This window comes from Melanostigma gelatinosum (assembly GCF_949748355.1).
Source record: "Melanostigma gelatinosum genome assembly, chromosome: 8".
Taxonomy (NCBI): Eukaryota; Metazoa; Chordata; class Actinopteri; order Perciformes; family Zoarcidae; genus Melanostigma; species Melanostigma gelatinosum.
The window spans coordinates 6,097,363-6,111,399 of NC_136641.1; the positions used below are offsets into that span (position 1 = coordinate 6,097,363).

Genomic DNA, 14,037 nt, shown 5'->3' on the forward strand with positions numbered 1-14,037 from the left:
ACTTGCAAATTCCTGCCGGACTCTTGACAGCAATCCCACTAAATAATCGGCTGTCAAATCTCTGATGGTAAGAGTGTGCATCTGCGCTGTGGCGGCAGACCGCTGAGAGGAATCTCTTCATCTGTCAAGTCAACGTTAGTCATCGCCGGATCGAGAGTCTTTGATTCGAAAAAAATCAATGTGTACACTGCGGGGGCTTTCTCTCTGTGTGCTCATAGTGTATTGAAAATAAGCATATCTGACAAAGACAGCAACATATATCTCCACCCGGACCTCTTTTGTTGCACTCTTATCATGTAACACAGTCTTCATCTCAAGTAAACGTGACTCTTGAGTCACGGTTTTATTTGAGTGTCTCCAGTCATTCACTCTCGCTTTTATGTTATCAACGCGCGACATGTTGGCATTGCTGGGGAAAAGAAGTGAAAAGAAAGTGCGGTAACGGTAAACACACCTAAAGCAAGTGCAACTGTCTCAGAGAGAGAGAGAGAGAGAGAGACTCTGTGTGACAGCAGATGAGGGTCAGGGGTGTTTAAAAGAGAAAGGATGAGATAAAAGGAGAGGTTGGGTTGGGTTGATTAAATGCTCCTGCAGGAAACGGGGCAGAGAGGAGACTGAAGAGTATGTACTGTATACACTGTAACACAGCTCACATACTCATATCTGGTCCACACACACACACACACACACACACACACACACACACACACACACACACACACACACACACACACACACACACACAGCTCTGCTTTTAAGGATACTGTATGGACTGGTAAGGAAAATCTCAACAGATATATATTCTCTTTTTTCCCTGACACACACACACCTACACGCACACACAAAAACGTTCACTGTTTTTCATGGGGAAAAAAAGTGAAAGAGAGACAGAAAAGTGTAACTGTGAGAAAAGCAAATAAGTGGGAGGGAAAGAGAATGCAAAGAGAGAAATGAGGTGAGTGTGACTGTGTGTGTGTGAGAGAGAGAGGGAGATGAGGTGAGGAGGCAGAGAGATGAGAGGCGAGGGAGGGAGTAATGGAGACGGGGAGGGTGGAGAAGAGAAGGATAAGGCACACTTGGATGAAGGATTCCAGCAGAGTGAGGAGGGACATTCAAGTGCTGGATCACGGAGACTGAACTACAGGTCTGGGGGTCCTTCAGACTGGACAGAAGACCAACTGACGAGATGGACGGATGGAGGAACGCCAGGCCCAAGGCTGACACAGACCGACATGACCTCTCCATCTGGCTGTTTCACCTAATCTGAACCCTCCTGACGACCGCCACAGGACGCATTACTGACCATCAGGACTGAGATCCAGCAGAAGTTCGGAGGGAGTTCACAATGGATGTATACAAATGTCTGAGCGTACTTTTCTTCACTCTTCCTCCACAAGGTAAATCTTTTCCCTTACTGTCAGTTACAGTTGCTTCACTTGCCATTTTCTTTATAATTGTAAGGGACTGTGTGACAATGATTGGGGGACGGGGACGACGGGTATCGGGAAAGAGGGAGGGTTGTGTATTTTGAATATATGCTCAAGCGAGGCTGGTCTATATTCATTGGGAGAGCAGGAGTGTGTCAACTTTTACACATCACCATTTTTTAATTTTTCATTCATTTGATCAAAGTTGATGCCTTAACCATTCATCAGCTCTTTATTCAAAAGTAGAGGCTGTATTTACTCTATTTTGCTGTGTTTAGTTTTGTTCATGCCATGACATTTTGATGTAATGAAGGGAGGGTATTGCAATTTTTGAAAAAAGTGAAGGGTCGAAAGAAAATTTTCAGCCCCCCTTCCCTCCCCAATAACTTTTATATATTCCCTAATGATGCTTGCCACAGTTTGTATTGCACGAGGAGGTAGAAACTGCCGCTGTTGCTTAGTGACAATGCAACAAAGCTTTGTCTGAGCAGGACTCACTTGTATAGAAAGTGATATTTGCTGCTCATGCATTATTGGCCTGCGAGAGTTCATTGATCAAATGAGGACAGAACTGGGTCTAGTGGCTCAGACACATCGAGATAACTAAGCAGATAGAAATCGGTTGTAAAACTGAAAATATCAGTGGATAAACAATGCTAAAATTTTCTTTTCTGGATAGTTTATATCATTCATTTTGATTGTCTTCATGAACACATAAAAGAACAGATGCCGTCAATGAGAAGTAGCCAGGGGAATGGCATGATTTAAAGGAGAAGGAACCGGATACTCTCACAAGAATAGGAAGAGAGACATTTGAGTATATGCCAGGCAGCTGGAATGGAAAGGTTCAGGTTTCTCCATTCGGATTAACCTCTTTAACTGGTAACATCACAGTCTGTGCCGGTGCTATTCACAGTTTCCTGTAAAGCCCATTGTACAGAAGCAAGCTCATTCAGCGGTTACTTACTTTCTCCTGCACACGTTGCTGCTCTGACCCACACATTGTCAAAGTCATGGCACCCTGCGAGCTCCTCCATCTAAACCCATTAGTTGGGAGGCTGCTTTAGAGTTTACCGGAGCGTCCCTATTTATTTAATACCATCTGCATTCAACAGATATCGCTCCGAGGTGACGTGATGAAACAAAGGGCACCTGTGTCTGTGTTTTTAATCTGCCAAAATGTAGAGACGTTTCAAGGTTGTTGAGCATCTGTCCACCACATTAGAAAGGGAAATAAAAACGCGGTGGGACAAATAAACTGTATCCATTTAATAAGATATTGATCCCAAGCCTTTTACAAACTGAGGATGCCAGTTTTCAGGCAACTGAAGGACAGTCCTTCAGCTTTGATTGAGTGGGTGGGAGAACCCGAGAGGAAGGCTGGCAGCATGACGACAACGTCTGTGTCCTTGTTTCAAAAACACAAATTGGAACAGCATCTTTCTTCAAGGTAGATAGATCGATAGAGAGACAGATAGGTCGATAGAATTCCCCCCAGTTCCGGTACAATTTAATAGTTTGTATAATAAGCAGGAAACAATATTTACAATACAATGCACCACACGATAGAAAGACATTGAAATATGCAGAAGAGCCAGGAATAATGATATATCAGTGAGGCTGGTGAAACAAAATCCCAGCCTATGATGAATTGCTGGGCCATTGAATTACCTGCACAGACTCTCGCTATGTCCATAATAGGAAAATGCCTAATTCAGTAGGGGGGAAAAAAAGGTTTGAAACACAAAGGACATTGTGCTGTATGAGTCTCAGGACGATCTCCGTTCCTTTTAATTGTTCTGAGACCTTGTTAGGTCATCCTCATGGGTGGAGGAGGCGGCGGGGGTTGAGTTGCTCCATCAGAGCTGCCGTGGCAGAGAGACACCGTGGCAGAGAGACACCGTGGCAGAGAGGGTGAGAGGGGGCGAGGGAGGGTGAGACGTCTCAACAGACTGCTCCGTCAGCACGTCTGTTCAGAGACGCAGCGGATGCCCTCACACTCGGATTCATGCTTCCGCTTTTACCTTCTCTCATCTCCACCCCCCTCAACCCTCCCCCCCATCACTCAGATACAGTCCCTTGTAACCAAACGCCACCTGCGTAATAGAGGTCACCCTCCTTTTAGATTACACTCTGTACAGTGAATCCTTCATGGCGGCATGGATCAGTTAAATCCATTAAAGATGAAATTGTAGAAAATGAATTCAGTATTAAAATAAAAGCCACGATTTCAAATGCATAATATTAAGTATAAAAGAGCAAAAGAGAAACAAATCAAGGCCACTGTCATAAATGAGCACAAAGGAGCAGCATTTTCATGCAGTCTCAAGTAAAAGTATTGTTTTAAAGTTCTAAAAAGACTTTTATTGGCACATAAGGGCTAAAAAAAAGGTCAATGTTATTGATCCAAGCTTAATTTATGTGTCTAATCTCTTCTTCTCTCCCCTTAGTTTGTTTCCAAGTTCGACCTCGTGCCCACGCTGAAGAAAGGCTGCTCCAGGATCTGTTCGCACATTACAATAAGCTCTCCCGGCCTGCGGAAAAGACTTCAGACACTGTGCTGGTCCACTTTGGATTGTCTATTGCCCAGCTCATTGATGTGGTGAGTAAAATCTCACAGCATTGTTGCGTTTCACCAATAGCCAACCCTGGAAATCAATATTGAAGTACAACTGAAATAAATAGTTTTTGTTTTTTTACTGCTATACATATCTGCTCTGTCTAGCACTTGCCCTGTGGTCTCTTTTGACGAAAAAATGTCTTTATGGTGGTGTCCATAATCCTATGAATCTCGACGTTTCCGAACAAAAAATATGTTTCATAAATAATCTTTTATATCGGTGTCGTATAACGCGCGCAGAAACGCATAGCGCAACGCCACGTGGTTGACATTTTGAACAAATGGTTATGTTTAGGCAACTAAACTACTTGGTTAAGACTGGAAAAAAGATCCTATTCTGTCACAATAATAACATAAAATGTAACGTAACTAGCGTAAAAAACAACAACCGCCATTAACAGACTTACTTACATAATGTTACGTAACAAACGTAACAATGCAACATAGAAGTAGTCCATAAGTCAATGTTTAGTTTTGGTTTCACATGGGACATGAGCAGTGGTCTCCTGGGTGAAAGTCCTGTGTTTGTTGTGTGTTTGCTTGACCCATTCCCGACTACCCTTCGTTGACTTTCTTGCCAGTTGTACTTGTTATTATTATTATTACGAAACTTTCAATAACGGTCGCTCGATATACTACGTCCCTTTCTCTGTTGCACTACCTCACTTGTTCTGACTGAATGCAAAGAAACTCAGAAACGTGCGATTCTAACATTTTTTTTCTGCCGATTGGGCTCATATATAGCATCATAGGCACACACACAACACAAGAGGCAAAGACCATAACTTTGCTGTGTTCTCCTTCTTATCGAACTTACAAACATGACCACCCGTCCTGCACCGTAGCTTGTTGAACAAGCCACCAAATGTTCACCGTGGAAAAGTGCACCGTTAATGCCAGTTTGCAGGCTGAATAGCTAATATGCTGGTCAGCTGCAGCACATTAAACTGCATGAAAACTTAACTGCAAATATCACTTCGACCAGTAGGTTTGGCCCTTGAAAAGTTGATTTATTATTATGAATGTTGGTCCAATGCAGTTGTGTAGCGTCTCAATTGTACTCTCTATGTCTTATGTATCATATTGATCATGATCACCATAGCAACCAGCTCAAAGCTACACCAGGAAACAGAGATAAGTCTAAATATACAGATCGCTTGTCAGCGGAAATTAAACCACAACAGAAGAGACTGAATTATTTTCACAAATTAAATTCTGTTGTCAAGTATGCTATTGCTGGCAGTAACTATCCAAATCCAGACACAGCTGGTCTCAACAAAAAGCATCTCTATTATGTCTTGCCTCTTGTCTTATCTTTGCATTACAGACACAAATTATGTTGCAGGGTTTCTGTTGACTAAGGTAAACCCGTTTTTTTACAAGGCCTTTAACTGCCATTTGGAACCATGCAAAGTTGTGCAGCTTCAATATCGAATACGTGCAGCCTGCATCACTACGTGGGACGATTCTCCTGGTTTTTGACACACAATTAGGTGGCAGGGCTTGCTTCACATGCCGGGTAGTGAGAGTCAGCTCCTGGGGAAGTTGTTGTCTCCTACAGTGCATTCTCACTGACTGCTGTCAGATGTTGCTGGGAGAGAGCTGGAGACAGCAGCTTGCCAGCACTGGCAGCAAAGCACGTAGCATTACCTAATGTTTTTATTTATTTATTGATTTATTACACAACTAATCTGTCTTTTTAAATAGAGGATGTTGATTTATTTTGAAAGCAGCTTCGGAAAAATAACAAATGATGAATATAAGATGAATTAATGAAACCCATGCGATGATGAAGTCCAGGCTGACATATAATTCATTGGAAAGAAGATTAATGTCATCATTTATTTTTCCCTCTCCCGTTGACATGAAATAAGGATGAGAAGAACCAGATGATGACCACAAACGTTTGGGTCAAGCAAGTATGTAATAATATAGATAGAGATAAAACACATGCAAATTATACAGTCCAATATAAAGCTACAGTATATACATTTGATTAATGTTTTCCTACAGGAATGGAACGATTACAAACTCCGCTGGAACCCGGAGGAATACGAAAATGTCACCTCCATCCGTATTCCCTCAGAGATCATCTGGAGGCCCGACATAGTCCTCTACAACAAGTGAGGATCTGTGTCACTGGCTTGTTTTCATGTGAAGACACTGTGAGAGACCCTGGCATCTCCAATGTTGCCACATTCAAGGCAAAACTAATCGCATAGCAGCCGATGTTCACATGGGAATGATTTCATTCCAGCAGATGGTATGACTGGAGGGAATACTTGAAGATTTAGCTGTGCCTAACATCTTGTCCTGAGCCAATGTCATAAAGTAATTCAGCTAAAATGAATGGGAACAAGGTCAGCCTGAACGGATGTGGCTACAAACACAGCTCGGTACATTGTACAAAGCAATACATTAGCCTGGGAATTATAAGATGGAACGTAATTGGATGTGTTTTAAGGGGCCTCGGATAAAATGCATCCGGTGTGAAAGCCCCAAGTAGACCTGTATTCATTTCACTCTAAATCAGGGAAATCAGCTAAAACTGGAGAAAAAAACTGGATCGGAAACTGGCACGGCAGCTAAATAAAAATGTCAAATTTGCGTTGTGATAGAAACATGATTTTGCTTTCTCGTGATGGAATATCTGAGGCTGAGTCATTTATTTGGAGGAACTAATAGGGCAAGGCAGGGCAACTTTCTTTTTAAATCCTATTTTGTGCACAGGGTATTTCAAAGTCCTTCACATAAGACACTGACTAAAACGAAACACAAATGACACAAAATGAATAAGAAAAAAGAAAAGATCAGGGAGGTTGTTTTACTCTCAACTGTTTCGTGATTTACATGCTCAGCTTTTGTAAAGACGTGAGCGGCAGAGCTCAGAATGATGGAGAATTCAACATAGATGATCTAATAATTGCTATATTGTTGCGTTGGAAAAGGCTGTCGTTGGTCTTGTCTTCGGTCTTGAATCTATGACTACACTCAAATATCTGACTTACCTTTATTGTAATGCTGGATCAGACTAAAGGGCAACATGGTATGAATCCAGAGGGCTATGGTGGGCAGATGTTCAGAGCAGATACAGGCAGTACAGAGTGAAAGCAACATAGATGGTCCAGCACGAAGTGACTGATAGCTAACAACAAGATGGACAGATGACTACGTCAGATGATGAGCTGAAGCAGGAAGTAATGGGAGGGGAGTTTAGGTGTGGAATGGCAGGGCTGGAATCATGGAAGGATTTCAACAAAGATTGATCAGATTATAGAGGCAGGAGATGAGACAGAGGAAGATGGGGCAGCTGTCCGTATTCAGAGATTGGATTAGTCTTCCTGTATCTCTTCTCTGGCACCACAAACAGCTCACTGTGACACATGTCACATGTGATAGAGACATTTAAATGTGAGTTTAATCAGAATACATATATTAACAAATGTTGTGTCTCTGCTAATAAGAGCATGTCGAGGGTGATTAAAAGAATGTAAAACAAACTTTGAATTAAGAAGACTTAGGAGATTTGAATTATAGCAAATTGTTCTCTAATGATTTTCTCCCACTATTTTTTATTTTTTTATTCTTTTTAAAGAACATTAGCAATGTAAAAGTTTAGCAGTTTGTATGCTTTGCACTTGTCACACTGTATAAAAGAGTCTTTATTTGTTCTTCAAGTTACAAGTTCACTTTAGTCGGTAGTTAAAAATGGCAACTTACCAGCATTTTCCAACCGAGAACAAATGACCAAACTCAATCCACTGAAGGCGACGGTAAGATGTGGTTGAAAACAATAAAATGTGGAATTAATGTTATCGCTTGAAGCACTTGGCCAGAACAAAAGTATTGTAATGCAACCCTTGATGAAGGTAAAAATATTAAGGACATTTCCCCCCCACTATTTTCTCCCCTGTCATACCCCGTTCTTTTGTAGTGCGGATGGCGACTTTGCGGTGACTCACCTCACGAAGGCACATCTGTTCCACGATGGTCGGATAAAGTGGACGCCACCGGCCATCTACAAGTCTTCGTGCAGCATAGATGTCACCTTCTTCCCATTTGACCAGCAGAGCTGCAAGATGAAGTTTGGCTCGTGGACCTTTGACCGCGCCAAGATCGATCTCATCAGCATGGCCAGCGACGTGGACCAGATGGACTACTGGGAGAGTGGCGAATGGGTCATCATCAATGCAGTGGGCAAGTACAACACCAAAAAGTACGAGTGTTGCACGGAGATCTACTCAGACATCACCTACTACTTCATTATCCGGAGGCTTCCTTTGTTCTACACCATCAACCTCATCATCCCCTGTCTTCTTATCTCCTGTTTGACCGTGCTGGTGTTTTATTTGCCATCGCAATGTGGAGAGAAGATCACCTTGTGCATCTCAGTGCTACTGTCCCTAACAGTATTCCTCCTGCTGATCACAGAGATCATACCGTCTACATCGCTGGTGATTCCGCTGATTGGTGAATATCTGCTGTTCACCATGGTCTTTGTCACTCTCTCCATCGTAATTACCATCTTTGTTTTGAACGTACATCACCGGTCGCCACAAACCCACAGCATGCCTCACTGGGTGCGGAGAGTATTCTTGGACATGGTGCCGCGAGTCCTCTTCATGAAGCGTCCGCCGGGCACAGCCAAGCAGCACTGCAAGAAGCTTATCGAGATGATGCACCGTCCGACCACCATATCTGCAACGGGCAACTCGCTGGCCTATTGGACAGGGTTGGAGACGGGGCTGAGACAGATGTGCCAGCTGGAGAATGCACTCCCAAAGACTCCATCCGACAGTCCAAGCATCCACGTCTGCTCGCCCTCTCCATCCTCTTCCCCTCTTGAGGACCCCAAGGAAGATGATCACCCACTGAAGGCCAACATCTTCTGCCGGACCACATCTGGTCAGCATTCAGTTCTCTCTGAGAAGCAACCCCCACGGGAACACAACTCCGCGGCCTCGTCTTCTTCGCAACTATCCTTGACCCCAGCTTTGCCAATGGGTCCGCTCCACAGCCTTTCCAAAGAAGAACCAAATACACTGGCCCCAAATGGCCGCTCCCTCAACGCAGAGCAAATGTGTGACCCTCAGAGAGCCGGACACCGGTGTCGCTCCCGCAGCTTCCAGTACTGCTGTCTGCACGATGAAGGCCCTGGGCTCATGGCGATCGCAGGGTGGGTGAAGAAACAAGCCTGTACAGATCACCCAGCAGGAACCATCATAGCTGAGTCAACTAAAGACGGGAGTACCCAGCAGGACACCGTTATTCCAACTATATCCCCAGCTGTGCAACGGGCCATAGAGGGAGTTCAGTACGTCGCTGATCATCTTAGGGCAGAGGATGCAGATTTCTCAGTAAGTTGAAACATTACCTTCGTTTGAATAATTGGTAAAGCTTTGGTAAATTACATAATAGTTTAGAAATATCCATGTAGTGCTCATATTTGGAAAAAGAAAATCCAACAGAGCTTCTTATAACTCAATATTGCTTCAATGAGTTTGTCAGATTCAATTTTGTTGGATACAAGTACAATCCCACATGCAGCACATTCCAGCACTTGGCATGTGCTGCATGTCAATTTCAGTTGACAGGGCTGTCAACTGAAATTTGAGCTGCTATTTTAATGAGGGAAAATATCAATAGCCAATGTGTAATCATCTGTGCGAGTCAAAGTTCTCAGTGCATAAGCATGCCGTGCCTTGTAATCCAACCGTGGGTGTTCCTACTGCAACCTGTGTTTGCGGAATTACTCACGTTGCATAATTGAGAGCTTCCCAGAGCAAATGAGCATCAGACAAGTGAGAGTTTAATGAGACTTTACCTACGTCGCACCATGTGTCAAACTGCCGGTCTCTAGTTTTGACGGTTTAAAAAAGTTACCTTGAAATAAATCAGTGACAATGCAAAATAAATAAATCAGGAAAGCAAGAACCTGTTACCAGTATACAGTACAGCACTGATTCAGTGTTAATTGCCGAGTCACTTGTAAAAGAATGAAAGCTGTCTCTGTGGAGTGGGATCAGAAGTTCGAAAATGTGTACAATTATTCTAAAATAATAGAAATTAAAAAAGGTTATTGCATTCATTGACGCCAGTCATTGTCAGGACTACAATGTACTTTCTTTCTCTCGCCAGAAAAACCCTGTCATTGGGACAGTGGGACCTCTGTAATTCGTCCTTGAATATTTCATAAGCGAGACGAGCAAGAATTGAGTGACATTTAGGAGATAGCCGCCTCATAATGAAAAGAAACAGCCATTCGAGAGAAATCAATGAAGGGTGTAAACTGACAGCTGGTAAAAAGAAAGGTGTAGTGAAATTCTGAAATGTCCCTCTCTGCTGTGTCTCTTCTCTGCTAGGTGAAGGAGGACTGGAAGTATGTGGCCATGGTCATTGACAGGATATTCCTCTGGATGTTTGTAATGGTGTGTATACTGGGATCTGTGGGACTCTTTCTTCCTCCTTGGCTGGCTGGAATGATCTAGACTCGCGCCATTAACGGACAGGGAGTCCATGAACACTTACAGGAAACAAACTATCTCTTTAAAAAAAGAGAAAAAATAGATATAACTTTTTTTTATTTTTCAAAGGAACTACAAGTCCCACTGCAAGTGGTCTTTCCCCAGGTTATCAAAAGGCTACTCACGGAGAAACGAGACGAAATATCTCATTGATTCCACTGAGCATATCAATTCTTTATGAGGGCAAAAGGCCAACAGCGAAGAAGTCCTTCTTCACCACTCAATTTTGACATTGAGTTGTATAGCTCATGTTGTCACCTTGTATAACAGAGAAGAATAGAGTTTGACCAATATATAACTGCAGAAGACCCCACAGAGAACATAAGATGTTAATAACACTGTAAAAGGTTTGGTTTAAATCTCAATTTTCACATTCCTGCTACAATGTCAATGTAAAATATTGACGTTTCAGTGCGACCTGATTGAATTTCTGGGAGGGAGTTGTGCGTGTTTGTTCATGTGTGACACGTTTTTTTTTTGTTGCCGTGGTCACTGATGTAGGATTTTCTAATCGTAGCAGTTAAATAAACACATCATTCAATATTTCTTTTGTTGCTACCACAGCACTTTGGTGTTAACAGGGAGGGATTTAAAGTCTCCCTCTCCGGTCATGCATAGCCCTTCCTCACCCTCAACCCCTGACAATCTTTTCTGTTGCTTGATAAATGAGTAGAATAGGAGTGGAATGAGCAGCCTGATTTTATGCATTTTTCTTCTTTTGTCAAGCATGACTTTCAAGACCATAGTAATTAGGTATTGATATTTAAAGTTTAAGGTGAATATCAATAAATAACTTTGGAGATATTTTTGTTTTTATCTGCAATAAAGAAAACCAGCCTCCACACTGCGTTTTACACTGTGTACCATGCAATACAATCATGACAAGGCAGGAAATCAAAATTGATTTCAAAGTGCTGAACAAAAAAAAAAGCTGTTCTTGATGAGTTGAAGGTTTCATTCAGGCAGTGGCGGACAGTGGAAGGAGTGAGAGGCTGATGGTGAAATCACTTCTGAATGTTAATGACACAAGAGAAACACACCTGGAGCGATGCCAACGAGCAGAGAAGTGTTGATGGCACATTTTAAATCATTACACCATCAGGGTAAGACACCAGTCGCCAAGGTGTCATGCACCTATATTGACAGTAAAAGTGTGGTCCATCCATTACCATACAAAAAAATAGTATTGTTGTTTATATTGTTGTTACTTGTATTAATATTATTATATACATGAGGCTTACTTTATTATGGAAAGGCTCCAAACTTTCCTGAACATCACATTTTGTTAATTTAGATAGTGCATGACTTTTGCGGCTTTGCTTAATTAATCTTTTCAATATCTGCAACAGCTAAATGAACAGATGATTAGACCACTGGTTCTGTGCAAACAGTTAACACTTTTAGGGAAAGGTTAATTGTGCTGCAGTATGTCACAGATTATCAGATGACAGTGAGCTGCATATATACAGTATATTAGGTGCAGGGGTGGAAGTAACAAATGAAATTTACTTAAATTACTGAAACAAAGTTGTCTTTTTTTTGGGGGGGGGGGGATAGTAGGGGGGGATAGTAGGTTGACATAGAAGTGGTAGATGTCATCTGAAAACTGAGAAACCAAAGCTGGGTTAATTGCTGGCTCAGCAGGGTGTCAAATACTCGAGAATTGATCAAAATGATCAACAATCCCTCCAAAATACCACATTTAGATACCAAGACCTTGAGGAACACCACAGAACATTCCATGCTGTGATGTGGTATTAAAAAACGTTTGACATTTGGAGATTTCTGTAAGAATTGCATTTTTTTTTGCAGATTGAATGTCAAGTGCTTCCGTCTTCTTCTGTGAAACCCCCTTATTGTCAATATACCGAGATAAGTCATACGGTCTCTAAATGCCACAGGTGGCAGTTTGTGGATGGGAAGTTTCATGAGGCTGTGATCATCCTAGTGGTCACAACATGTCATTTTATAGTGACGTCAACTGTCAAAAAATGGTCGTGACAATGTGACATGGCTACAAATGAATGGGGACTCACATCATCACACGAATACAATTAAGCTCATTGGATCCAGTATAGTCTCAGATTTCCAGTCATACCTAATTTATGCAACTCCAAAACTAATTCGGGACCCCAGTATGCAGAAATATTAAAATACACCTTTTTTAGAATTGGCAAAAATACCACATTTATACTGAATTCTAACAACTGCATGATTTTTGCCCCAAACTACATGGGATTATAAAGTGGGCATGGTATGGCCTAACATTTTAGCCCCTTTACCGACAAGCTAGCATGACATGGTAGAAATCGGTCGTGTAGTTTCGTATGCAGTACCTTCACTCTAGCTTCAAAGCTGAGGCAGCTACAGCCTTCGGATTGTTGATGTTTCTAACTTGTTAATATGTGCACCACAAATCCAAAAAAAGCATTAAATTGCTGTTGACAGCAAGTCATCAACTCTTGTCCACTTTAATCCTGCTCCCATACATCTGCGTCCTGCTGCTCCACCTCAGTTAAAATCCCCGATTTGATCAGATTCAAAAGCAGGTAACGTTACACCTGAATGCCCAAAGTGATGTCCTTCATCTTGAACTCAACAAACTATTATATTTCCACTGGCTCAGCAGAGGACCGACCGTTGATCATTCTGTAAAAACACACAGGAGAAAATTGCAATCAAGCACAATATAGAAAGACAGCACTTTAAACGAGGCGATATACCTGCAGAGCCGTGTATTTATTCATTGAATCCAGCACATCATTTGCAGAAGAAAGGCTGGACGATGGTCTGAAATACATAACCGCTTTGTTGCAACTTTAAATGACTTAAAAGCACAGCTTTATAAAAAAAGAATGTGCTTCAGTAATTCTTTTGTCTGTATGCAAAGATAATATGAACGGATATTCATTTCCATTTGTCCTTCCAGTTATCCCTGGAAGCACAAGAAAGGAGGATGGTCTTTATTGAACTACAAAGTTTCCATTATATGATAAGACGTGCCGTTTAAGCAGGGATTCATGTAGAACTCGATTAATATCATACAAATTACAAATGGGCACGTCCCGTGGTGAAGCTCCATAAAGGTCCTCTGTATCCGCTGCCTCAAGAAAGCAATGCAAATGCCATGCAAGTCAGGAGAAGCTATTATTTACAACTGAATGTCATTTTGTTACATTTACCTTGATGGAAAATTGACCTTCAATGCTGGTTTCAATTAAGGGAACGTCTTTGCAGATACATATGCCAGGACTTAGATCATGAACCTAGACAAGGAGACTTGCTTTAATTAATAGATGCATGGCACATGATGAACCAGAGTAATACTGCTTCCTGATAAACTGTTAGTTATGCATGTAAACACAGTCACTATGTATGTTAGTATGTGCATATGCGTACTGGTTCTAGTCCCCCGCTGGCTTCTTGATGTTTCCAGCTGATTCATTTTAAAAGGAGAACCCTGTAG

The 14,037-nt window shown here is 42.0% G+C and overlaps 1 protein-coding gene across 1 annotated transcript; it reads left to right on the forward strand.

Moving 5' to 3' along the window:
* Positions 1–1,345: 1,345 nt before the first annotated feature.
* On the forward strand, positions 1,346–10,535 carry chrna4b (cholinergic receptor, nicotinic, alpha 4b; the record flags this gene model as incomplete). The annotated part of the gene is made up of 6 exons (XM_079273249.1): positions 1,346–1,397; positions 3,878–4,029; positions 5,922–5,966; positions 6,061–6,170; positions 7,982–9,404; positions 10,410–10,535. 6 exons carry the CDS (start codon positions 1,346–1,348, stop codon positions 10,533–10,535), a joined length of 1,908 nt encoding a protein of 635 aa, XP_079129375.1.
* Between the last annotated feature and the right edge of the window lie 3,502 nt (positions 10,536–14,037).